We start from the raw sequence: 26,454 nt of genomic DNA on the forward strand, positions 1-26,454 counted from the left end.
GTTTTGTTTTAGCCAAAACTAGGTTTTGGTTCCTAGTGAGAGAGACTATATCCTGATGGCTTACTGAAAAATGGAGAAAGAGAGAAGAGCAGAAGGCACTTTCCAGGTATTCAAACCAGTTGCCCAGAAAGCAGTTGGGAAACAAGGAAATGAGAGAGACCTGTTTTAGGGCTAAGAGAATGAGCTGGATTTGGGTGTTTTAAGGTCAGCGTGCCCAAAGTCTGGGCGATTCTCAGAGAGGTGATTAGAAATTTGAATGAAACTTGTTTCACTTAAAAAAAAAAAAAGTTGAGTCAAGTTTAGGAAAGAGTTCAGGGTTAAGATGTATGCTAAATTATCTTTGTTCGTCTTGGGGGAGTGGGTGAGGTTCCTGGAGAGAGAGTAGAGAGAAAAGCAGAACCCAGTAGTTTTCTCTGAGATGCCTGAAATGGAGGTGTCTTTTACCGTTCTAGTCTAAAGGAGGGGGTTACGTCAACAAAATTTCTTTACCTTTTCCCTCCCTGTGTGGCTTGTTTTTCTCCTCTTCGTAAACCAAGATGAAATCCCACATTTGAAAACGTCTTTTGGAATCAGAGACTGGAGTTCCTGCTTGGTAGGTGGAATGATTGTTCCTTTATCATGGAATCAATCTGTGCTAGGTCAGGCTGGGAAGCTTCTCAGCACGTATTAGGTGTCCCCTTGGCACAAGAGAAACAACAAAGCCTTGAACACATTCCCAGCAGCAGCTCTTGGCTGGCATATCTGCGCCTTTATCTCTTGTCAGCTTTGGTTTCAGTGTAGGTTCTCTAGGAATGTTCCTGATTGTAAAATATCTGGGCTCGTGAAGCTGCAGTCAGTAGAGGAGCCTGGTGGGGTGCGGGCGGGGAGGAGGAACTACTCTGTCCGATTCAAGCCGGGGGAAGTGCTGCTTTGGGGGCACCTGGAGTAGGTGGTCCTGGTGCCTGTCTGTAAGGGGACCCTAGGCTCTGAACCCTGAAGCCGTGCTCCCATCCCTTCCGGGAGGCTCACCATCCCAAGATGCCCCTACCCTTCTCCACGTGAGCAGAGCTCTGTCTCACTGTGTCTCACCTTGAAGCTCGTGTTTTTTCCCTTCGACCTACTTGCTAAGGCAGTGGCATGTATTCTGTTTTTCTGCCTGAGCTGCAAGCTCATGGCTTGGTCCCCCAGGCTCTATTCATGGATTTGCAGGCACCTTGCCATTCTTACTGCCTCTGCTTTTAAGGTCTTCTGAAATGGAAACTTGCTGTGTGGCTTGATGAGCGGGAAGGATGGTGGGGCTGTGGCCCCTTTAATGTCAAGATAACATTTCTCCTATTGTCATGGGTTTCTGTTCCTTTTTCCTTCTTCTGGTATTCAGGCTTTTCTGTTGGCTTATCCTGGGCTTACAGTCAACTGAAATCTTTAAATCTTTTTCACATGAACTTTTGGCATGCTGTATCTACCCCGTGGGTACCTACCCAGTTGAGGGTTTTTTTTTATCAACTTATGTAAATATTTTATACATATCACCACATTCCTGATATTGGGATTTAAAAAAAAATATTTTCATTCGATTAGCCAATTTGTTTGTATAGTTCAGTTCAGTTCAGTCGCTCAGTCGTGTCCAACTCTCTGCGACCCCATGAATCACAGCACGCCAGGCCTCCCTGTCCATCACCAGCTCCCGGAGTTCACTCAAACTCATGTCCATCAAGTCGGTGATGCCATCCAGCCATCTCATTCTCTGTTGTCCCCTTCTCCTGCCCCCAATCCTTCCCAGATCAGAGTCTTTTCCAGTGAGTCAACTCGTCGCATGAGGTGGCCAAAGTATTGGAGTTTCAGCTGTAGCATCAGTCCTTCCAATGAACACCCAGGATTGATCTCCTTTAGAATGGACTGGTTGGATCTCCTTGCAGTCCAGGGGACTCTCAAGAGTCTTCTCCAGCACCACAGTTCAAAAGCATCAATTCTTCAGTGTTCAGCTTTCTTCACAGTCCAACTCTCACATCCATACATGACCACGGGAAAAACCATAGCCTTCACTAGACGGACAAAGTAGTGATACATGAATGTGACAGTTGGACCATAAAAAAGGCTGAGCACTGAAGAACTTTGTGGGCAAAGTAATGTCTCTGCTTTTTGATATACTGTCTAGGTTGGTCATAACTTTCCTTCCAAGGAGTAAGCGTCTTTTAATTTCGTGGCTGCAATCAGCATCCGCAGTGATTTTGGAGCCCCAAAAAATAAAGTCTGCCACTGTTTCCACTGTTACCCCATCTATTTCCCATGAAGTGATGGGACCAGATGCCATGATCTTTGTTTTCTGAATGTTGAGCTTCAAGCCAGCCTTTTCACTCTCCTCTTTCACTTTCATTGTATAGTAGGATTTTGGAACTAGAAGTGATTTAAAGAGAACTGCAGTTTATTCGCTTCAGTGTGACACATGAGTAGCTGGTCTTGAGGAAACTGTCAGTGGAAGTGGAGGGACGGTTGGTTTCTTGGACAAGATCAGATTTTCTTTCTCATAAACCAGAAGGGTCAGTGGGTTAGGAAGGAGGAGAAACGTTAGCTGAGGGCTGGGGCTGGTTAGGAATCGACACTTGAAGAACTTCATTCTGCAGCTTTGCACTGTTTCGTTTTTGTCTTGTGTACGTGTTTGGTATTGATTTCCTTCATCTCTAAATTGAGGAAGAAAGTATTTGCCACTTAATTCTGCTTTAAAAATTTCGTTTTATTTGAGTATAGTTGATTTACAATGTGTTAGTTTCAGGTGTACTACAAAGTGAATCAGTTATGCATATACATACATTCACTCTCGTTTAGATTCTTTTCCCATGCAGGCCATTACAGAGTATTGAGTAGAGTTCCCTGTGCTATACAGTAGGTCTTTTGTTGTTCGGTTGCTTAATCTTGTCCGACTTGTAATGCCATGCACTCCAGGCTCCTCTGTCCTCCAGTATCTCCCAGAGTTGGCTCAAATTCGTCTTTATTGAGCTGGTGATGAGGCGATGGTATCTAACCATCTCATCCTCTGCCTCCTCTTTCTCCTTTTGCATTCAAACTTTCCCAGCTTTAGGATATTTTCCAGTGAGTCCGCTCTTTGCATCAGGTGGCCAAAAACTTTTGCTGGAGCTTCAGTATGAGTCCTTCCAATGAAATTCAGGGTTGACTTCCTTTAGGATTGACTGATTTGATCTCCTTGCTGTCCAGGAAACTTTCAAAAGTCTTTAGCACCACAGTTCCAAAGCATCAGTTCTTCAGTGCTCAGCCTTTTTTATGGTCCAACTGTCACATTCATATATCACTACTGGAAAAACCATACCTTTGACTAACAGTAGGTCCTTATTAGTTTACTTATCTGTTTTATGTATAGTAGTGTATATAGTCAATTCCAGTCTTTCAGTGTTCTCTAACTCTGCCTTTGAGCTGTCCTGTGCTAGGATACAGTCTGAGTTTTAAAACATTTACTGAAGTTGTCTAACATAACTTCTGAGAAAAATCCAGGACCAGCTAATAGTATTGTTATTGTTACACTTGGTGAACATAAAATATAAAATATGTTAGACGGGAAATATATAATAAGGTCAGTTCAAACTAATATCCTTTACTGGCCAAAGTTCTAATGTGCCTGTTGATCAAGGTTAAAGAAAAGGGATGGCCCCTTGGTGAGTATAGTCAATTTCAAGAAAAGGACTGAGATGATATGCAAGAAAAGTCCTGTTTCTACCACTCATCTGAATGAAGTTCAAAATTCTTGAACATGCGTGATAGGTTTTGTTCAAGAATGCCGTGAATGCTGTGAGAGCTAATGTGGTGCAGAGTTTAAGAACTATAAATAATATGACTTATAATTAATATTTATAAGCCATACTGGATCCCCTTCTGGCATTTGCGTCTGGCAATCATGCATTAGTAAGTTTAAGTTTCTAACATGCTCCGGGAAACTACCATGGATCTCACAGATGCCGGTGACAGGGCTGTGATTGGACCGTCAGGTGTGTGTGTTGTGTGTGTGTTACATGCTACACAGAGGCATCCAGCCCACAGGGCAAGCAGAACCTGAGGTCCAGCCCACATTTGTGTGTACCAAAGTCTGCTGTCCGTAGGTTTTTGTCTCCGAGGTTGGGGGTGGACAGGGGCTTTTGGCTTCCAGTAAGTTGAACAAAGGCACTCTGCAGAGTATAGCCCTATGCTATAAATTATTTTGTGTTTAAAGAAATTAATATTGATGGTGTTGAGGTGGTTCCATACTGTATCCACAAATGTTATAATTTGAATTACATTGATTTTACTGCAAGTCCTCGGAAGTAGCACAGCTATCTGATTAAGAGGGCTAATGGTTTATCTAAACCCAAATTGGAACTGTCAGCATCATTAAACAGGCCAGTTCTTACTATTATCACAGTTTTTATCTTAAATAATTGCCTATGCATATAAAAAGGCAGTCTTTTGAATATTGATTGTTTTTAGTTCTATGGATGTGGAAGTTTAGTTTTTAGATTGTATCTCATGATTTAAGTTTTGTTCTGTGGTGAAGCATTTGGGGCCAACTCTGTGGACATGAGTTTGAGTAAACTCCGGGAGTTGGTGATGGACACGGAGGCCTGGCGTGCTGTGATTCATGGGGTCGCAGAGAGTCGGACACGACTGAGCGACTGAACTGAACTGAACTGAGAAATGTATACCAAAATTCTACATTGAAAATAACTATCATGTATTTAAAATGAAGAGTTTTTTTTTCCTCCAAAGAATTTTGTCCGTGGATGGCTTTATCTAATGAAATTAGACAGTAACCTTTAAACTTTCTTGAAGTTTAAGAAAAATGTCTTTTAAAAATTAACCTTTTTCTGAGGTTGCAAAAGCAGTGTACATAAATATAGAACAATAGCATGTTGATAAGCAAAAATAACAAGCCACCTTATTTCTGCTGTCCAGAGATAACCTTGGGCAGTTCCTTCCAAATCTTTTTTGGTGATAAGCACTGTTTAAAATTGCATCTCTTTTGCTGAAAATAAGTAGAAGAAATAACATCTCTTCACATATGCATACTTTAAAAAAAAAATCTGTCAGAATTTCGGCCTAGAATGCCAGAATGGACTGGGTGAATGAGGAGGCACCTTGTTCTCTGGACTGCAGCACATGCTACCCGCACAATTTCCACATTTCCTTCAGAAATAAAGTCGCCTTGAAAAGAGATGTTGTTTGACTAAATAGTGAATTCTAATTTCTTTTCAAATGTCTGGGTTTTTTTTTTGTTTGTTTTTGTGGGTGGTTCTGCCTCCTGCCAATCAACTCCCACACCCAGTGAATTACTGATACTCCCTTTTTACCTTCCCTGGCGTGCTTTATCTTACCTCATTTTTCCTCTCCATTTGTATTGCCTCCGCCCTAGCTGACGTTTGTTCCTGCTCAGATGCTACATTTTCAATGGGCTCCTTTACTCAGTCTGATGTGGGGAACAGAGCCAGGCCCTGGGGTGACAAGACCCTCGCCTCTGGGACTGAGCCTCACCGCGGGGGTGAGGGAAGGTAACTAAGGCATTTCCACTTCAACACCCTTTTGCGCGCCATCCTCCTGTTACTTTGTCCGTCAAACCCATCCTGTCCACAGCAGCCCCATGATCTGTTGGAAACTGCTGGCCCAGCCTCACCTGTTCGTTCTCCCGGCGTGAGCTGGGCCGGAGAGCTCCCTCTGTGCCTCTCCCCACCAGCCTCGGTTCCCTGGAGGCACCTCTCCTCCCAGGGAGCTGAGGTCGGTGCAACTCCCGTGGCCTCCAGCTCCTGGTTTCCTAAAAAGTATTACATTTCTGGCCCCACTTAGATGGTCACATTCATTGACAGCCCCAGTGCCCAGCACTTATCCAGAAGAGTCTGTGCTTCTGTAAAATGGAAATAGTGGGGTTTTCCTCAGAGGGTTGGTGTGAAGATTCAGGGAGAGAATCTGTGTGAAGCACAGTTGGCTTTCATAAGTACGATCCAGTGAAGGTCTCAGAAGTTCAACTTTTCCCTCGATAGTTTATGTGATTATATAAAATGTTTGTGTCCCACTTTCTCTACCAGATATTGGGTAAGATTGAAAACAGTCATTTTGTTGTTTGTTTCTTTCATTTTTGTTTGTTTGTCATTTTCTTTTTGTTTTAACGTATACAGTTTTCTTGCCTGACTTTGGTGTATTTTCAGGTAAATATATTTAAATTGGGGGATTCCCAGAGGACTCAGTGGTAAAAGAACTTGTCTGCCAGTACAGGAGGCCCAAGAGACATGGGTTCAATCTCTGGGTTGGGAAGATCCCCTAGAGGAGGTCATGGCAGCTCACTCCAGTATTTCTGCCTGGAGAATCCCATGGGCGGAGGAGCGTGGTGGACTACGGTCCTTAGGGTCACAAATAGTTGGACATGACTGAGTGACTGAACACGCACATATTTAAATTGAGGTTTATTAGGTTACATTATATACTTCATACTTTAAGGTGGAGAAACAGAAAAAAACTGTTCATTTGCCTCTAACTTTAAAGTCTGTGTGTTTAGTAAACACTGATACGGGCCTGCAGGGCCCACAGAAATGAACCAAACAGCACCCTGTTCCCAGCCCAAAGTGTTAGGGCTGTGACCTGTATACCAGGGGGCCAGGCCCGTGGGAGTGGAGGTGATTGAACTGGGCCTGGAAGAATCAGCAGATGCTAGTAGAGAGTTGATGGAAGAATATTCTAGAGTAAAGCCACCCCTGCTTGCTTGCAGTGTCAAATGTGAGCTGCAATCTAAATGACAGTTTCTTGAAATAAGGATTCAAAGGTATTTGTCATATTTTTCTACTCTCCCATTGGCAGGGATAACTTGAAGGTGACGTAAACAATTATTTTCATCTGTTTGTATATTAGACTAAATTGTCATAATCAAGGACTAGCTAGGCAGTATATCACGTCAAACTAAAATTGAGTCTTTGTAACATTTGAAAAGAGTTATAATGGTTTTATATTGATGAAACATTTGCATTATGTAGAAATTAATCCCATAACTCTATCTAATGGACACTTGAGTTTTAACCCATTTAGATTTTGCTTCCCTTCTTGACTGCAACGTAACGTTGTAATTTCCCTTTGTAGACTTGGATGGTTATGGCTTCTCGTGTAGCTTTCCCTGTTTTATTATTCATATATGCAATGTATTCACACCGTGGTCCCAAGAGAAATGGCTGGTGGTGATCTTATGTTTAACTGTAGCTGGTCTATCCCCAGCCCCGCCTGCTTCGTTTAGTCCAAGGATACTTATCCTGAAATCGGAGGATGGAAGTTGGGGGTGGGGGGAGGTTCATGAGCTTGGACAGAAGAAAAATTCACCTTTGTTTCCACTAATCTCTACCTGCAGTTTAACATTGCCAGTTATGAGTTCTCAGCCTCCCGCCTCCCATTAGCACTGGCAACTCCTGTGACAGTAACGCCAATAAAATCAGTTATTTTCCTACTGTATTATAGTTACACATTTTTCAAAAATGCTGAATATGCTCATCATTACTTTGAATTACAGTAGTTATACGATTTGCCACTGGACCTAGTTAAGTATGGTGAGAAGCACATAATGCTATATCATAATTATTTGGATAGTTCCCTTTTGGTGTAATTCTTTTGTATTGTCTTGTGTTCTGTTTTATGGCATTTAAGCATCTTACTCTGAGAAGGGTCTGTAGGGTTTTGTCAGAGGGAGTCTGTGGCACAGTGAGTTTAGGAGCGTCTGCTTCGGTTCCTGGGGTGCATTTCAAAGCATGCCAGCATCTGTTCTGGGAGGACTGGTGGGAAGGTGGGGTATGTAATTAAAAGCGGAGGTACCGTCTCTCATTCCCACAGCCTTGTCTGTTGCCCTTAGCCATACCAGCACGGAGCTTTTCACAGCCTCAGTAGCTCTTGTGGTCGTTGTAATATATGCTCACCACAAAAAAGAAAGTGTTAAAGTACATTCTCTATCGCCTTTGAAAAAGATACAGTAAATGATTCCTATCCAAAAATGGTTAAAATGAAAATAGCTTAGGCGCTTAAAGGGGCAGCCCTCAGCTGTCTCGAAAAATCTTATAATCCGAAAGGATTTAGTCTCTGTTTCTGGTTTGCTATTTTTACAGCATTCATTCCTTCTGCAAGTATTTGTTGCATGCATACAATGCGCAGGCATTGTGTTGGAGATCCTACAGGTTTATCACTGTTTCTCTTCTAAGGTCTACTTGAGATATTTATCACTTAAAAACCTTGAAATCACTAAATTTCCATTTTCAATTGCGGTCACTCATACATTGAGCAAACTTACTGAATACTTGCTCTGTGCCAGGCACTGTCCTGGACACTTCAGGCTATAACAGTGAGCAAAATAGACAATAATTCCACTCTCTTAGAGCTGTCCTTCAAGCGTTTCAGTGTTTTATGCTCTGAAGTTTATAGGGCTGTCCTGAATGTGCTGTGGAAACTGCCTGCCACTCACACACATGTAGTTTTATAAGGTTGTGGTTTTCACTCTGTTCCTGGGGCCTTGTGACACCTCGGTGCTGGCAGAAGGAAGGAGAAGGTGATGTCCTTCCCCAGCTCCATTTGAATCAGAGCTTTGCTATTCTTAGGTATTTGGGATTGCTGGCAAGTTGGGAGTGGGGTGTGATGGGGGAGAGTTCTCTTGCCTATGGGATGTTTGGAAATTCTGTCACATTTCCAAAAAATGTGATTGGCATTATCTGTGGCTAGCTGATACACAATACATTTTCATTGTTTATTACCAGTTCTGTACTGAAAGGCAGTTGGAATAATAGCAAGCTCATTGCCTGCAGGTGCTGTTACTTTAATTGAGAGTTGACCTTTTCATTACTTGGCAAATGTGAAGGTCACAGATGGCATTTGTTGGAAGCTAATGTGTGGTAGGTGCTACACTAACAACTTTCACATTGTTTAATTTTCTCCTCAAAACAGCCTGCACAGTAGGATGCTGAGTTCTAAGAAGTTGGATGTCTTGCTCACACTGGCAAGAGTTTGGAGCTTATTTTGGCATTCCCATTCCAGAATTGCCTGCAGGATCTGTCACTGCAGTAGATTCTCGGCTTCAGCTGGGGCGGGCCTTAGGGCTGACCTTGTCTATCTTTTTGAAGGTTCTTCTGTTTCTGTTTTGTTCCCAGATATGCTCTCTCCTCTTTCTTCCTCTGAATGGAATGTTTCTCTCTGACTTAAAAAGCAATACTGCGTTCATTCTCATCTCTCCTGATTACCTTCCCGCCTCTCCCCATATGTACACAAACACTTCATGCTCTTGACACAACTAGGGGTCTCGGCAGTGGATGCAAAGTTTGGGATGCTCATCACACATTTGCCAGAATAGCTTCTGATGGGGCAGAGTTCGTGACAGCTGCTGCTGCTGCTGCTGCTGCTAAGTCACTTCAGTCGTGTCCGACTCTGTGTGACCCCATAGACGGAAGCCCACCAGGCTCCCCTGTCCCTGGGATTCTCCAGGCAAGAACACTGGAGTGGGTTGCCATTTCCTTCTCCAATGTGTGAAAGTGAAGTCGCTCAGTCGTGTCCGACCCTTAGCGACCCCACCGACTGCAGCCTACCAGGCTCCTCCATCCATGGGATTTTCTAGGCAATAGTACTGGAGTGGCTTGCCATTGCCTTCTGACAGCTAGTGTGAGATTAATTGAAATTGGATCCTGAAGAGATTATTATTATTTTTTGTTGTTGTTATTTCCATTGTGTAGTGTTTGCAGTGAATGAAATTGATGCTGTGATGGGGAGGGAGATGGTTCTAGAATGGGTTGACCATATGCCCATGATGATAAATGCAGAACACTGTGATCCACACCCCTCCCTTTTTTCTTTTTTTTTAATTAAGTAAAGGAAATGACCATTTAGTGTATGCAAGAAACTACAGCTAAGAAAAAAATGTTGACTGTGACATTTCTGGGCTCCGGATTATAGGCAGTTTTAACTTTTTCTGTATTTTTCTTTTATGTGGATATTTATTAAGCTTGTTACTGGGAATGAAACATGACTAAAGAAAACATTCTGCTGCTGTGTTTTAGAAGGAGGCTGAATTATTGAAAAGTGGGAAGACAGTACTTGCAGCTTCTTCGTTCTGGAGGTTGGCCCTTTCCTATCGAGGCAAGCTGCCACAGGCCAGCTTGCTCCTGGCTCGGACCCAGGAGGAAGGCCCTGACCTTGGCCCTGGAAGGTAGTCAGAGGCAGGGGTTAGGTGTCCCTCTTTTCTGTCCCTTCTGCCCAGCAGCTGTCAGCCTGCAGTGTCTTAGTCATAGCGATGCTTGGGCTGGTGCTGCCTGGAGTGGAGGCCCCAGGGACTCCAAGAACAGAGGGTACATATGAAGGATGCATCCCAGAGGGAAAAACACGTGCTTATCTTCCTCTTAGAATAGGGGGGATGGAGATGGAGGGGAAGAATTTGAGAGAAAAGCCTGCATTTTCCAGTAGCTGCCTTGATCCTGATAAATTGACTCTATTCAGTTTGTCTTAAGCACAAAGAGTGAGACTGTAAGACAGTCTCCCGGGCTGGTTATCCACAACCTGGGCTGTCACCCATCACACGGAAGTACAGCCTTGATTTGATTAACAGGGTGAGACTGTGAGCTCAGGTGGGGAGCAGCCCTGCCTTGGCCTTTGTATGGCGTGCGTGATGCTGTTCTTAGGCTCACCCTGAGTTGCCCACGTTCTGAGACACAAGCACAGCCTCCGTGGGGACAGCTGCTGTGGTTCAGAGCCCTGTACTGGGCACAGGGCATTCTCCTTTACTCATTCTTTTTCTTTGGGGAAGGGAACCAATCTTTTGCCTAAGAAATTAAGTCCTGCCCTTAGAGATCTTGCTGAAGCCCAGGAGATTGCTTTGCTTTGATTTTCATTGAGGTGGCTTGCGCTTACTGGCCAGTGAAGGAGGCTGTGTATTCTGAAGAGAGGGCAAGGCCACGTGATCCTCCAGTGCCCCAGTCACTGAGGGTGGGCACCAGTCCCACTGCCAGCCTGGTGCAGGGGGGAAATGACCTTTCAAGAGAAGCAGAATCATCTTTGAGTGAAGCATTTAGACCTGTGTAGGAGGCGTTGTGTAGCTGCTTTGCAGGTAACGCATGTGTTGTGGTCCTGTGTCTTCGTTCTCCTGCATTACATGTGAGTCCTTTCTCATCTTTCATAGCAGGGAGATAAGTGGGTAGAGCAATAATGTGTAAACAAGTCATTCAGATATGAGTTTTACTTTGGCTCTTTCTCAGCAGTCGTTGATGTGATCTAAAATTTTATATATTCACTTCTTTTATAGGGAAAAAAACTGAGCCAGTTTGGACTCCCTGAGGGTCTTTGTTAGCTGGTTTCATTCTAAGAGGGGTAGAGTTTGGTGAATATATAAATAATCCTGTTTGCTCTTAACAATTTGTTTGAAATATACTCTATACTGAGTTTGTATTTCCCTACCTTCGAAACCTCCTTAGCACTACTGCTCCTGTCGTGATTGGTGTGCCGCGTTGTTTAGTTATTTTCATACTTGTTTATTTTCTTTGTTTAGATTGTAGGTTCCCTGAAGGAGATTTATGTGTTCCTATCTTTGTATTCCCCATAGAATTTGGCATAAGGTTAGGGCTTCCCTGGTGGCTCAGAAAGTAAAGAATCTGCCTGCAATGTGGGAAACCCAGGTTCGATCACTTGGTTGGGAAGATCCCCTGCAAAAAGGAAAAGGCAGCCCACTCCAGTATTGCCTGAAGAATTCCATGGCAGTCCGTGGTGTCATAGAGAGTCAGACATGATTGAGAGACTGGAACTTTATACATATTGGGAGTGTGAACAGGACTCTCTGTTGCACGTGACAGTATAAAATGGGATTATCAAAAAATTTACTGATATGAGAATGAGATTGATAAGACTTCAGGGATAGCTGGATCCAGGCCCTCAGCCATCATTTTTCCCCTCTTGCTTCTGTTCCCTCCCTTCCTGTCTTTGTTCCACCTCCTGTGGAACTCTCTGGCATGCATTTATGTGTGATGGCACCTGCAGTTCCAGGCTTACACCCACGGAACTAAGTCCAGAAGCAAGATTTCTCAGTCTTGGCGCTGCTGACATTTTGGGCCCGATAATTCTTTGCAGGGGAGCCTGCCCTGTGCATTGTAGGAGGTGCAGGAGCTTTCCTGGCCTCAACCATCCAGCGTCAGTAGTATTGCTCAGCCTCCGTTTGTAGCAACCAGCAATGTCCCCACGCATTGCCAGATGGCCCCTGGTGAGGAGGGGTGGGGCAGAATCGCCCCTGTTTGAGAATCACTGTCTAAAGCAACAGCACGTTGTTTTTTTTTTTTCCGTCAGTTCCATAAACCACCTAAGTCTAGCAGTCATTGGTCTGGAATGGAGTTATGTACCCAACCCTAAACTAATTACAGGGCCAGTGGGGGTGGTGGCAGTGGGGCTTGTGGAGTCATTAATAGTGTGCTGATCAGCTTGGTCCGGGGTTGCCAGTCCACTCATGAGCTTTAGTTTAGGTGGGCCTGTGCGTCCCACCTAACTACTGGAATGGGAGTCGGATGAGGTGCTGATAGAAACAAGGGGGATGGATTCCATGTAAGACCAAAACAAAGCCCCAAACTCCCAAACCAAAGCAAGGAACCCACCCGCCAGGGACTAGGATGTCTGTGTGACTTGAGAGTGAAGGTTTGGTGTGGCAGAAAGAGGATGTGTCCAGCATCAGGTTTATTCCCTCTGGCTCCTCTCCTTATTAGCTGGGTAACACTGGGCTAGTTGTTGAAAGTGTTAGTTGCTCAGTCATATCTGACTCTGCGACCCCATGGACCATAGCTCTCCAGGCTCTTCTGTCCATGGAATTCTCCAGGCCGGAATACTGGTTGGGTTGCCATTTCCTTTTACAGGGGATCTTCCTGACCCAGGAATTGAACCTGGGTCTTCTGCATTGCAGTCAGATTCTTTACCATCTGAGCCACTGTCCCCTTCTCAATTGTATTGAACCATGCCTGCAAAAATACTTCTTTTTGGTATAGTTTTCATTGAAGTGTACCAAATAGAATTATACGTAAATTATATATACTCAGTGACTTTACAGTTTGAATAATCTTATATGGCTAGCAAACAGATCAATAAACAATAGCCCAGAAGGCCCCGTCACAGCCCCCTCAAAGCTCTCCCTCCTCCAGAGGTAATCCCTATTCTGCTTCCTATTTGTCGTAGTTTAGTTTTTCCTGTTTTTGAAATTTGCCAAAAATGGAATTGCACCATGTGATTCTTTTATACCTGTTGTTTTCAGTCAATGTGGTGTTTGTATTTACCCATGTTATTGCATAGAGAGCAGCTTGTTTGTTTTCATACTGCAGGCCACTGGTGTTTTAACTGCTCTGAGATTTTCAAGGACTTTTGAGAAATAAAGGAGAACAGTGAAAAGCATTCATGTGTCTGTCACTTTATAGAAGGTCCATATTCTCCTTTTCTCGAAGATTATTGATCTGGACATGAAAAGATGACACATGGGCACTCATTAGCTTGAAAATCAATTTTAATGAGTTTAATGTGTGGTCCTGAGGGATTTTAGGGAGAAACAAAGCAGTATTGGTGCCCAGTGCTCTAGCAGGTTTCGCTGTTGTTTATAAATGCATACTGTGTGACCAAATAGTCCTTTATTGAAGATCTTTTCTCAGTGACAGTTCAGAGGGGCATACTTTTTCCTGTTAAAGTAGAGTTGATTTACAATCTCATGCCAATCTCTGTTGTATAGCAGAATGACTCAGTTATATACATATATACATTGTTTTTTCATGTTATTTTCCATTATGACTTACCACAGGATAGTGAATATAGCTCCTTGTGTTGTGCATTAGGATTTTAGTTGTTCATCCGCTCTAAATGTAATAGTTTGCATCTGCCAGCCCATCCCCCCTCTCCCCCCCCCCCCCCACCCGCGCCGCCCTGCACTCGGCAACTGCAGGTCTGCTCTCTGTCTGAGTCTGTTCTGTAGATAGGTGCGTCTGTGCCGCTTTTTAAATCCCACGTGCGAGTGGCGTCACATGGCATTTGTCTTCCTCTTTCTGACTGACGTCACTTAGTATGGCAGTCTCTACTTACATCCTTGTTTCTGCAGATGCCATTATTTCGCTCTTTTCTGTATGTATGTACTGCATCGTCTTTATGCGTTCCTCTGTTCATGGACATTTAGGTTGTTTCCATGTTTTGGCTATTGTGAATAGTGCTGCTATGAACATAGGGGTGCGTATATCTTTTTGAGTTACAGTTTTGTCCAGCTATATTCCCAGGAGTGGGATTGCTGGATCATATGGTAAGCTCTATGTTTAGTTTTTTGAGGAGCCTCCATACTGTTTTCCATAGTGACTGCACCAATTTACATTCCCACCAACAGTGTAGGAGGGTTCCCTTTTCTCCACACCTTCTCCAGCATTTGTTATTTGTAGACTTTTTAATGGTAGTCATTCTGACTGGTGTGAGGTGGTACCTCATTGTAGTTTTGATTTGCATTTCTCTAATGATTAGTGATGTTGAGCATCTTTTCATGAGCCTACTGGCCATCTGTGTGCCTTCTTTGGAGAAATGTCTGTTAAGGTCGTCTGCCCATTCTTTGAGTGAGTTGTTTTTTTATTGTTGAGTTGTTATGAGCTATTTGGAGATTAAGCCTGTGTCTGTTGCATCATTTGTTAAGTATTTTCTCCCATTCCATTGGTTGTCTTTTTTTTTTAATGGTTTCATTTGCTGTACAAAAGCTTGTAAGTTTGATTAGGTCCCATTTGTTTGGTTTTGTTTTTATTCCTATTGCCTTGGGAGATTGAACTAATTAATAAAAACATTGATACGATTTATGTCAGAAAATGTTTTGCCTATGCTGTCTTCTAGGAGTTTTATGGTATCATGTTTTATGTTTAAGTCTTTAAGCTATTTTGATTATTTTTTGTACATGGTATTAGGGTGTTGTTCTAACTCCATTTATTTACATACAGGGCATCATTTATTGAAACCGATTATGGCATTTGTCCTGGAGAAGGAAACAGCACTTTTTTTAAAATAGTTACTTGTAGCGTATTTACATGTTTTAGTTCCCCTGTTTTGTAGAAAAAGGACCCTAGAGTCCTTTTTCAAAGATTGTGTAACGTGCAGAACGCATGATTGCTATGGTAAACTGCTGGTTCATTATATTTGTGAATGTTTCTTAATCTTGGAAACGTTATTTTGATGTCTCTAAGATTTGGTCAAAAATATAGAGTAATGTTTCTTACAAGGCACTTGCTCTTCTGTATTTAATAGTTTGGGACTTCTGAAATACAGTGAATTTATTTGCAAGTCAAATTTGCCCTTAAATGGTATACATAGCTTGCCAGATATCTGTGGGGCGAGTTTTGTGTTTTTGACTTCACTGGTTTGTTCATCTCTGCTGTAAGCAGGGTCTGGTTCTGTGAGTTGAGCTGCTTCGCTGCTATTCACAGTTTGCCTAGGTTCTTAAGAATCCCATGGATTTTGGGTGTGATGATGTAGTAGGCAGGGTGAGGAGTGTCTTCCTTACCTCCGGGCATGACAGAGGACAGGTGGTAAATCTGGAATTCTGCCCCTGAGAGCTCTTAGATGTTTCTGAAAACCTCAGGTGCCAGGGCCCCACCTCCACAGACTGCTTCACCTAGACTGATGAAAACTAGATAATAGTTACTCGTTGTAAGTTTATCTGCCTCTCTAGTGTGCACTGAGTTACAAATCAGTGCATTAAATTAAGAGGTTTAGATTTTGAGCACTTATGTTCCCAGGTTGACCTTTTAGTGACTTCTGTCAGTGTTTATGCTGACCATTCAAAATGTCTTAGCTTTAAAAAAGTGTTTTAGAAAACTTACAAAGCAATTTCATGTTCTTAACAGCGATATGAGGCACCAGAGATCAAATTGCCAACATCCGCTGGATCATGGAGAAAGCAAGAGAGTTTCAGAAAAACATCTATTTCTGCTTTATTGACTATGCCAAAGCCTTTGACTGTGTCGATCACAATAAACTGTGGAACATTCTGAAAGAGATGGGAATCCCAGACCACCTGACCTGCCTCTTGAGAAACCTGTATGCAGGTCAGGAAGCAACTGTTAGAACTGGACATGGAACAACAGACTGGTTCCAAATAGGAAAAGGTGTACGTCAAGGTTGTATATTGTCACCTTGCTTATTTAACTTATATGCAGAGTACATCATGAGGAACGCTGGGCTGGAAGAAGCACAAGCTGGAATCAAGATGGCCGGGAGAAATATCAATAACCTCAGATATGCAGATGACACTACCCTTATGGCAGAAAGTGAAGAGGAACTCAAAAGCCTCTTGATGAAAGTGAAAGAGGAGAGTGAAAAGGTTGGCTTGAAGCTCAACATTCAGAAAACAAAGATCATGGCATCTGGTCCCATCACTTCATGGGAAATAGATGGAAAAACAGTGGAAACAGTGTCAGACTTTATTTTTTTGTGCTCCAAAATCACTGCAGATGCTGATTGCAGCCATGAAATTAAAAGACGCTTGCTCCTTGGAAGGAAAGTTATGACCAACCTTGATAGTATATTAAAAAGCAGAGACATTACTTTGCCAACCAAGGTTCGTCTAGTCAAGGCAATGGTTTTTCCCGTGGTCATGTATGGATGTGAGAGTTGGACTGTGAAGAAGGCTGACCGCCGAAGAATCGATGCTTTTGAACTGTGGTGTTGGAGAAGACTCTTGAGAGTCCCTTATACTGCAAGGAGATCCAACCAGTCCATTCTGAAGGAGATCAATCCTGGATGTTCATTGGAGGGACTGATGCTAAAGCTGAAACAGCAATTCTTTGGCCACCTCATGCGACGAGTTGACTCACTGGAAAAGACTCTGATGCTGGGAAAGGTTGGGGGCGGGAGGAGAAGGGGACGACGGAGAATGAGATGGCTGGATGGCATCACCGACTCTGTGGACATGAGTTTGAGTGAACTCCGGGAGTTGGTGATGGACAGGGAGGCCTGGCGTGCTGTGATTCATGGGGTCGCGGAGAGTCGGACACGACTGAGCGACTGAACTGAACTGAACTGAACAGCGATATATTCTCCCACCTTCTTGTGTTAGCTCCTGCAGCTGTTAAATCACTTCATAAGTTGGATTTTATACTCATTGTTTTAAGTGTTTGTAGAAAAGTGCTGGTTTAGCCAGAAGGTTGTAGGGAACCTTTCAAACGATTATTTCATATTATGATACAGGATTTTGTGTTTGCATTGCATCATTCCTTGAGGTTTAAAAGCTTCGAAGAAGAGAGTTTATCCAGTTTGTCATATTAGAACCAGGGCGGCTGAATGCTACTACTTCTGTTTTACCCGGAGGCTGGACAGATGAGGCAGGGTATGAGGGCTGACCCAGGGTATGAGGGCTGCGTTAGGGGCCAGCGGTCATCAGCGTTTTTGACATGCCAGGTGCTTCCCCAGCCAGATCACAGCACATCTGTCAGGAAGATGTAGCGCATTCATCTGACCTTTGGCTAACTGTAAGCTCACAGCAGAAGCAGGGGCATCGGTTACCTGGGAGGAGCACGCCAGACCTCTTCTGGGGACCAGGCTTCTGCAGTGCACACTGGAAACCACACATTCCGACAAGTCTCTTCCTCCCTGCACTTGAACCTCTGCTCAGGTCAGGAGCAGGCTCGTCTTCTTCACTGTATGTGGTGTATTCACATCTTTATGTCAGATCTAGTCTCGATAGGCCAAACTGTTGAATGATAGGAATGCTCACATGTGTCATGTCGAGAATATCAGACAGCAGTCTTATTCTCTTTAAATAATCGAAGTATCGAGCACTAAAGATGTTTTCTTAAGTGTTCTGTATGAAATTCAAGGCATGTAAGCTAGAGTGAGGAGACATGGTTTAATTTCATTTTCTTACCCTGTTGTTTATGACCAACAAATACAAATGACCACTTATTACGAACGAAAACAAAACAAGTCTGTTTCTTCTGGGAAATAATTATCTGAAATGATTGTTTTCTATTTGAAGAGCTCGTTTTAACTCCTTGCAGTGAGGGAACATTTCATCCAATGGGCAAAACGTGGTTTTTAATATTTGTTACTAGTTGGCAGAAAATCACAAGTGTAAATGTTCAATAAAATGGCTTTTCACCCTAAATAATGTTTCATGGGCTCTTTCCTAAGTCCTTGTGAATAAAATTACACTTGCAGTGTGCTTATAATCCTTTAAAATCCTCAAATCTTTAAAAAGAAATTTGACCCGAAGGTTTAAATAAGGATTTTATTTGCAGAAATGAGTATTTTAATTCTCTTAGATTATCATTTTCTGACTACTTATTAAACAATATTCACAAGCCTGCTACAGAAACTTCATACTATACTGTGCATTTGTTAGTTTGTGAATTCAAAAGAAACTTATTTTGACTGTGAAAGAAGTGCAGACGTAAAAATGACCTTTAACATAAATAGGCTGACAGAAGAGTAGTTCAATAAATTTTTTATGTTTAAAACAGAGTTTGTTTCTTCATTATTGGCAATTCATTTCAGTTAACATTTTTATTGCGATGCCCATTGTTAAAAGAAGGAAAACCAAATCTGAAATCCTTATGAATTTATCTCAGCAAAATGCTTTTCACTTTCTTGTTTTTGCTGCCATTAGTTTTGATTTACTTTATCTGCCGTCAGAAATGACGTAGATATTATTGCTGTGACTAAAAAAAGATTTTTATTGAAAGTACCCAGATCATATCAGTGGGAATAAACACTACTGACCTCAGCATAGTTGCCCTTAAAGCATCTGTGTATTTGCAATAAATATTATAACTTGAAGTATACGTTCTCATAGACTAAAAGTTCACCTTGAGACATTTTTCCGTTGCTTGCTTGTTTTGGAGGGTCATTGTGGGCATCCCTGCTTTATGTTTTACACAAGCTGCCAACTCCAGCAGACCCGTCTCAGCCCTCTGTTTATTCTTACTCAGCGCCCCCGCCCCACACCCCAAGAAGGAGTGCTTGTTTCCCTCTCCATCTCTGGCATCTTCCTGCATGCCTGCCCTCCTGCTTCTCTGCCGTGTTCCCTCAGTTTCTTTATACCTGAAATGTGGGTGTATCCTAACATCCCCTCTTAGCTCACTTCCTTTACTTTCCCTTTTTCTGTTGCCAGGGCATCAGCCACCTCCCGTCTGCATACATAGGCTGTTGATGTCCAGTCGAGATCTCCTCTCTTGGACTCCAGGCTGGCTTGTCCAGCTGCCCACCACATGTTTTTACTTTCAAGTCCTTCTGGTTGTACTCAACATGGACAGGAGGGGAGCTCACTGTAATCTCTCCCCAGACCTGCTGCTTGTGTATTCCCTAACGAAGAAGCCTAAACCAGAGCATCTGTGAGTCCCATGCAATCTCCCATGTCCCCAACTCCCCCATCCAGGTAGTCACCAGGTCTTGTGAGTCTGTCTTCCAGAATCTTTCCTGCTGCCTTTTTTTCTCTTGCAGTGCTTGCTGCTTAGTTCAGGTTCCCAGCAGACCCTATCTCAGTTACTGTAAAGATTCTAACCAAACCTTCCTCCAGGCCCCACTCCCTTCTGAGGCAGGGCTATCTTGTGTTGATCTCACACTTCTGAATCCCTGCCTCTTGGCATCCAGTTATACCTAGGATGACATTTGGAAATAAAATGAAATAAATGACCCATTTCCTTTATGTTACAAGTAATAGTATAGGTGAGTCCAGGACAGAGTTATAAAGAATAGAGATTTCATCATAAGTGGACGTTACACCTTCATTTTTTAAAAAAATTATGTGATTTTAAAAGACTACTTTCCATTTACAGTTATTACAAAATGTTGGCTATATTCCCTGTGTTGTACAGTACATTCTTGAGTCTGTCTTATGCCCATTAATTTATACCTCATGCTCTCCTACCTTTATATTGTTCCTTTCCCCACTCCTAGTTTGTTCTCTATATCTGTGGATCTACTTGGCTCTTTTTTTTTTTTATTAGTTTGTTGTATTTTGTGTGTGTGTGTGCTCAGTCATATCTGACTCTTGCAACCCCGTGGACACAGCCTGCCAGACTCCTCTGTTCGTGGGATTCTCTAGGCAAGAATACTGGAGTGGGTTGCCATTCCCTCCTCCAGGGGATCTTCCCCACCCAGGGATTGAACTGGGTCTCCTGCATTGCAGGATTCTTTACCAATTGAGCCATCAGGGAATCCCCATTTTATTAAACTTCACATAAAATTGATGTCACACACATATAAGTGATTTCTCTGTTTTATTTCACTTAGCATAATGCCCTCCAAGTCCATCCATGTTACTGCAAATAGTAAATTTTCATTCTTCTTTATGGCTGAGTGGTATTCCATTATATATAATTAGTCTACTTATGTGAAAAATGTCATTAGTAGTTTGATAGGGATTGAATTGCATCTGTAGATTGCCTTGGGTAGTGTAATCATTTTAACTATATTGATTCTTCCAGTCCAGTAACATAGTATATCTTTCCATCTGTCTGCATTGTTTTCAGTTTCTTTCATCAGTGTATTAAAGTTTACGGAGTACAGATTTTTTCTCACCTTCAGTTCCGTTCAGTCGCTCAGTTGTGTCCGACTCTCTGCGACCCCATGAATCACAGCACGCCAGGCCTCCCTGTCCATTACCAACTCCCGGAGTTCACTCAAACTCATGTCCACAGAGTCGGTGATGCCATCCAGCCATCTCATTCTCTGTCGTCCCCTTCTCCTGCCCCCAATCCCTCCCAGCATCAGAGTCTTTTCCAGTGAGTCAACTCTTCGCATGAGGTGGCCAAAGTATTGCAGTTTCAGCTTTAGCATCAGTCCTTCCAGTGAACACCCAGGATTGATCTCCTTTAGAATGGACTGGTTGGATCTCCTTGCAGTCCAAGGGACTAACAAGAGTCTTCTCCAGCACCACAGTTCAAAAGCATCAATTCTTCAGTGATCAGCTTTCTTCACAGTCCAACTCTCACATCCATACATGACCACGGGAAAAACCATAGCCTTGACTAGACGGACCTTTGTTGGCAAAGTAATGTCTCTGCTTTTTAATATGCTATCTAGGTTGGTCATAACTTTCCTTCTAAGGAGTAAGCGTCTTTTAATTTCATGGCTGCAGTTAGCATCTGCGGTGATTTTGGAGCCCCCCCAAAAAGTCTGACACTGTTTCCACTGTTTTTCCATCTATTTCCCATGAAGTGATGGGACCAGATGCCATGATCTTAGTTTTCTGAATGTAGGTATGTTTATTTCTCAGTATAGTATTTTTTTTTATTCAATGGTAAATGGAATTGTTTCCTTAATTTCGTTTTCTGATATTTTGTTGTTAGTGTGCTGAGATGGAACAGATTTCTGTGTATTAATTTTGTAGCCTGAAACTTCACGGATTTCTGCTAGAGCATTAATGAGCTCTAGTAGTTTTCCAGTAGCATCTTTAGGATTTTCTATGTATGGTATCATGTCATCTGCAAACAGTGACAGTTTTCTTCTTTTACAGTTTGGATTTCTTTTTATTTTTTCTTTGCTTGCTTTGGCTAGGACTTTTAAAACTATGTTGAATGAAAGTGGTGAGAGTGGGTATCCTTATCTTGTTCCTGATCTTAGAGTGAATACTTTCAGCTTTTCACTGTTGTGTATGCCGTTAGCTGTGGGTTTGTCATATGGCTTCATTTTTCTAAAAGCAGTACCCAGGTCTGTTCTGGTAAGCAGAACTAAACTATCAAAGTTTTGCAAAATTAGACATAAATGGGGGCTTCCCTTGTGGCTCAGCTGGTAAAGAATCTGCCTGAATGCAGGACACCTGGGTTCGATCCCTGGTTTGGGAAGATACCCTGGAGAAGGGAAAGGCTGCCCACTCCAGTATTCTGGCCTAGAGAATTCTAAGGACTGTATAGTCCATGGGGTCACAAAGAGTCAGAGACGACTGACTTTCACTTCACTTCTCTTTAGACATAAGTGTAGCCTGTTTTTTACTTAGTCTCTTGTATACATGAATGATTTACAGAAATGTTTTTAAAATGTTAGATTTTAAACTGTTTACAGTTTATTGTTGAAACTGTGTTTGGTACTATGCCTTCAAATATTTTGAAATTGTTACATTCTTGTCAGGATCCCTGAGATTTTTTTAAGCCCAGTTATCTCCTTTGCACCCATATCCACACAGCTTACCAGCTCAGGAAGAGGGAGGCTCTGGTTTTTGTCTAAAGCATTATCTTTTGAAGATTCTGATTAAAGGATAGGAAAAAGATTGCTGGCTGGGAAAAGGACGATAGCACAGCTCTGTCTGCCTAGGACCCAGGTACTCTTTAGCCTCTTCTGACTTTGTGAAGAGACGGAAAAAGCAAGTTCTCTAATTTGTGTCTTGCTTGTGTTTGTACTTTATTACCGAGTCACCATAAATTCATATGACTTCACACATTTTCTCTCCCCTTTGATATGTAATGAAAGACACCATTACTCACTTCAGATGCAGTGGGAAGACCCAGCATATAGAAAGTCGGGTATTGTAAGAAACCTCAAAAGACTGAGTAAGCTTTGAATTTCCTGTTCAGCGAGTGGGGTTAATAATTAGGAAGATTCATGTGACTCCTGATAAAATAATTTTACCCATTTGCTTAGAAAAGCATCTATTATTTGCATGAACTGTTTTTCTTTTTTGAAAGAATCATTATTCTTTATGCTCACAGAAACAACTGTTACCTGAAAATCTTTTTAAGAATTTTATTTTCCCCCCAAAAGAGAAAAACTGAGGCTGTTTTTGCCAAGGTCCTGTAGTGACTGGCAAACGTGTGAATGAAATCTAGACTTTCTACGTCTTTCTTCTTTGTCTTTTATATTTATGAATAACTTTTAGGCCTTTGCAAGATGTGTAATTATTTGTATGTAGAGGAATGAGCCACAGCCCAAGCTGTTCGATACTCAGTGCACGTGGATGCTTGATGTTGAAATTCTGGCTTCCTTAGTGTCATTTAGGTCTTATGCTTCAGGAATTAATTTTTTTAAATATAAAATATGAGGGACTGATGCTGAAGCTGAAACTCCAATACTTTGGCCACCTCATGCGACGAGTTGACTCACTGGAAAAGACCCATGCTGGGAGGGATTGGGGGAGGGAGGAGATGGGGACGACAGAGAATGAGATGGCTGGATGGCATCACCGGCTCGATGGACATGAGTTTGAGTGAACTCCGGGAGTTGGTGATGGACAGGGAGGCCTGGTGTGCTGTGATTCATGGGGTCGCAAAGAGTCGGACACGACTGAGCAACTGAACTAAACTGAACTGAAAGATGTTTTGACTTTTTGTATGATAAAGTACCTTGAAAGGATATATCTTAATCTTTTCAGCAGAGATTATCTTTAAGGTGTGCATGATATGAAATCACAGAGAAGTCTTTTGAGTTGGGTCTTTGGGGATTATGTTATGAACACAGAATATACGTTTTTTCAGATCTACTGAAACCACCTCCCTTTACTGTATATATTGATCTTTGACCTAAATTGAAACGGGTTTGGTTTTCTTTTCCTTCTGTAATGTTAAAAAGACAATGGGCCTATGGGTATTGGGTGTTCAATTGGATTTTCTTAGAGAAAAGGAAAAAATGGCTTTGGGTGTTATTTAATAGGTCATATCAAAAGCTAGGCCCTTCCTTATGAAAATGCATTCACGGCTGTCTTGTGTTAGTGCTGTGGCCGTATGTCTTCCAGATGATTGGACACATGCTTATTCATTCTGTGGAGGACTCGTTCGTCTCTTTCTGTGGCTTTGAAGGATCTTGTGAGAAGCTAATGATGAGCGGGTATAGCAGTTGGGCTGACAATAGTACATGAGACTCTTTTGTTCATTCTCTTGATCATGACTACATTAGGAACCAAAGGCTTTAGAAGTTCAGTGGAAAGAAACCAGTGTGTTGCCTTGATAATGATATTGTCATGGGTTGCTTATTCCTTGATTAAAACCTCCTAGCTGTGTAGTCAGTACTGTTCAACTATTAGGGAATGTGAAACTGAGGAATAAATTGTCAGTTGTCATTAGAGAAAATAATGATGTTATGATTAGAAGAAAGGTTGTGTAAGGTAATTTCAGTCTTGTTATCCTCGTCCTGTCATTTATTTTAGAAGATTTGATGCACTGCCAAGATGTACTGCCACGAAATCTAGAATAACTGCATATACTTTTGGTGACAGACCTCTTGAAGGGAGAGTGACAGCTTCTTGGAAAAGACCTTTGGCTCTGAAGTGGGGGGGCCAGCCTGGATTTAACTTGCTGTGTCTGTGGACTCATTGCTTAAGCTTGCAGGCACGTGGATCCCCTAGCATATCCCCGGCACGGAAGGGAGTCATGCCTTTCCCGCTCCTGCCCTGGAGCTCTGTGGGCTTCTCCTTTGGCCCCATGTGGTGAAATATGCAGTGCATGGATGTGGGGAGCATGACGTGGCTCCTGTGGATGCAGTGCCTGTGCGTCCCAACCACTGTGCTGTGCTGGGCTTAGTCGCTCAGTCCTGTCCAGCTCTTTGCTACCCCACTTATGTGTGTAGCCTGCCAGGCTCCTCTGTCCATGGCATTCTCCAGGCGAGAATACTGGAGTGGGTTGCCATGCCGTCCTCCAGGGGATCTTCCCAACCCAGGGATCAAACCGGGTCTCCTGCATTACGGGCGGATTCTTTTCCAGCTGAGCTACCAGGGAAGCCCAACCACAGCAGGTTCCGAATGACGTTCCTTCCTTTCCCGGCAGGTGCCTGAGATCATCAGTTCCATCCGGCAGGCTGGTAAGATCGCCCGCCAGGAGGAGCTCCGCTGCCCTTCGGAGTTCGATGACACATTCGCCAAGAAGTTCGAGGTGCTGTTCTGCGGCCGCGTGGCAGTGGCGCACAGGAAGGCTCCACCCGCCCTGATCGATGAGTGCATCGAAGGCTTCAGTCACGTGAGCGGTGGCGCCTCGGATCAGTTCCGGTCTGCGCTGCAGCCACCAGGGGACGGGGAGCGGGGCCCGCGGCCGATGCGCAAGTCCTTCTCGCAGCCCGGGCTGCGCTCCTTGGCCTTCCGAAAGGAGTTTCAGGATGCAGGCCTGCGGAGTAGCAGTTTCTTCAGCTCTTTTGAGGAGAGCGACATCGAGAACCACCTGATTAGTGGACACAATATTGTGCAGCCGACAGATATTGAGGAAAATCGAACTATGCTCTTCACGGTAAAATATTATCCAGCCTCCTGCGCATCCCCAGTCTGGTCTGTGTGTTCAAAAGAAAATCTGCTTAGCCGAACAAAGATCATCTGTGAATTGCTTTTGGATTTATGTGTGAATTCGTATATTTTTATTCTGAATAATTCTTTTATCAGGATAGAATCCTTATTTAGTCCCCATTAGCCTTGGAAATCATCAAGGGGTAACAGAATCTATCTTACATCCTGTATGATTTTTATACCCCTCCCACATGGTGGTGAAGACATTTTTTCAATGTGGAACAATCAGTTAATGTGTGTAAAAGAGGCTCCAAAGGTTTTTTTTTTAAAACATATTTCAAGTAATCTAGTTCAGCAAAAATTTTTGGAAAATACCCCTTCTTTACTATTTTTATTAATTTGTAAAACTACTTACACTTTGTTACCTGGTTAATTGGGGATAACATGATATTTGAAATTGATACCCAAACTACAGTATTAGTTTAGCCAGCTGCTTACTCTTTTCTAGAAATGATTTGATAAACTGACAGTGAGCCAAATGCCAGAAAAGGCATGGGCAGGAGGCTGTCCCTGGCAGTTGAGGCTCCTGGGTTCCAGGCTGATCCCAGCTGTTCTGGAAAGGTTGCTCTCCTGGGAGTCCTCTGGGTCTGAGCTGATGGGACTCAGCTGGCTCCCTAGTGAGCTGGCCTCTCCAGTATGGGAAGCAGATTGTTCTCAGCCTTCTCTGTCTCATCTTTGGCCTAAGGCTGACTGATAGTCTAGAGAGAGAGCAAAGTGTGCTTAAAAGTAACGTTTCCATGCCTAACTCAGGGCCAAGTGATGAGGAAGCTGGCTGTGTAGATATACACGTTTGAGATCGAGATGGAGTGTCAGAGGGCCAATTTCTTCCTCTTTTCATGGTTGACCTAGTATACTGAAAAGAGTGCTACATTGGCAGTCAGACTGGTGTTGTAATGTGTGATCTGTGTTTAAAAAAAAACCCCACCAAAACCTCTTGGTGTCACTGGGAAAGCTGCTTAGTGCATTTATTTTCAAGTACTTATTATGTAAATACTATCTACAGGGTCCCTTGCAACATGATAGAAATACAGCAATGAACAGAACAGGCATGATCTCTGCCCACGTGAAATTTGGATTCCAGTGAGAGACTGACAACTGATTGTACGAGTAATTGTCTCACTAAAATTGTGATAAATGCTGCAAAGGAGAAGTAAAGAATGCTGTGAGGGCTTCTGAGGAATCAGGGCTTTCTGAAGGCAGTGATTTTCACTGAGCAGAGGTGTCATTGTGGCCAGCCAGAGGAGCATCCTGGGTTCAGGGAACAGCAG

At 42.9% G+C, this 26,454-nt stretch overlaps 1 protein-coding gene across 8 annotated transcripts in view; it reads left to right on the top strand.

The window, feature by feature from the left end:
* The window catches only part of TBC1D1 (TBC1 domain family member 1), a 235,683-nt gene that overhangs the window by 92,215 nt on the left and 117,014 nt on the right, over window positions 1-26,454 (top strand). For all 8 annotated transcript variants that reach the window (XM_055434927.2, XM_055434930.2, XM_055434929.2 and 5 more), the window contains one exon: window positions 24,681-25,133. In XM_055434927.2, the coding sequence (XP_055290902.2) occupies window positions 24,681-25,133 (453 nt within the window). The remainder of the gene's footprint in view (window positions 1-24,680; window positions 25,134-26,454) is intronic.

This window comes from Moschus berezovskii, chromosome 5 (genome assembly GCF_049115385.1).
Source record: "Moschus berezovskii isolate FMDL1 chromosome 5, NW_MosBer_1.0, whole genome shotgun sequence".
Taxonomy (NCBI): Eukaryota; Metazoa; Chordata; class Mammalia; order Artiodactyla; family Moschidae; genus Moschus; species Moschus berezovskii.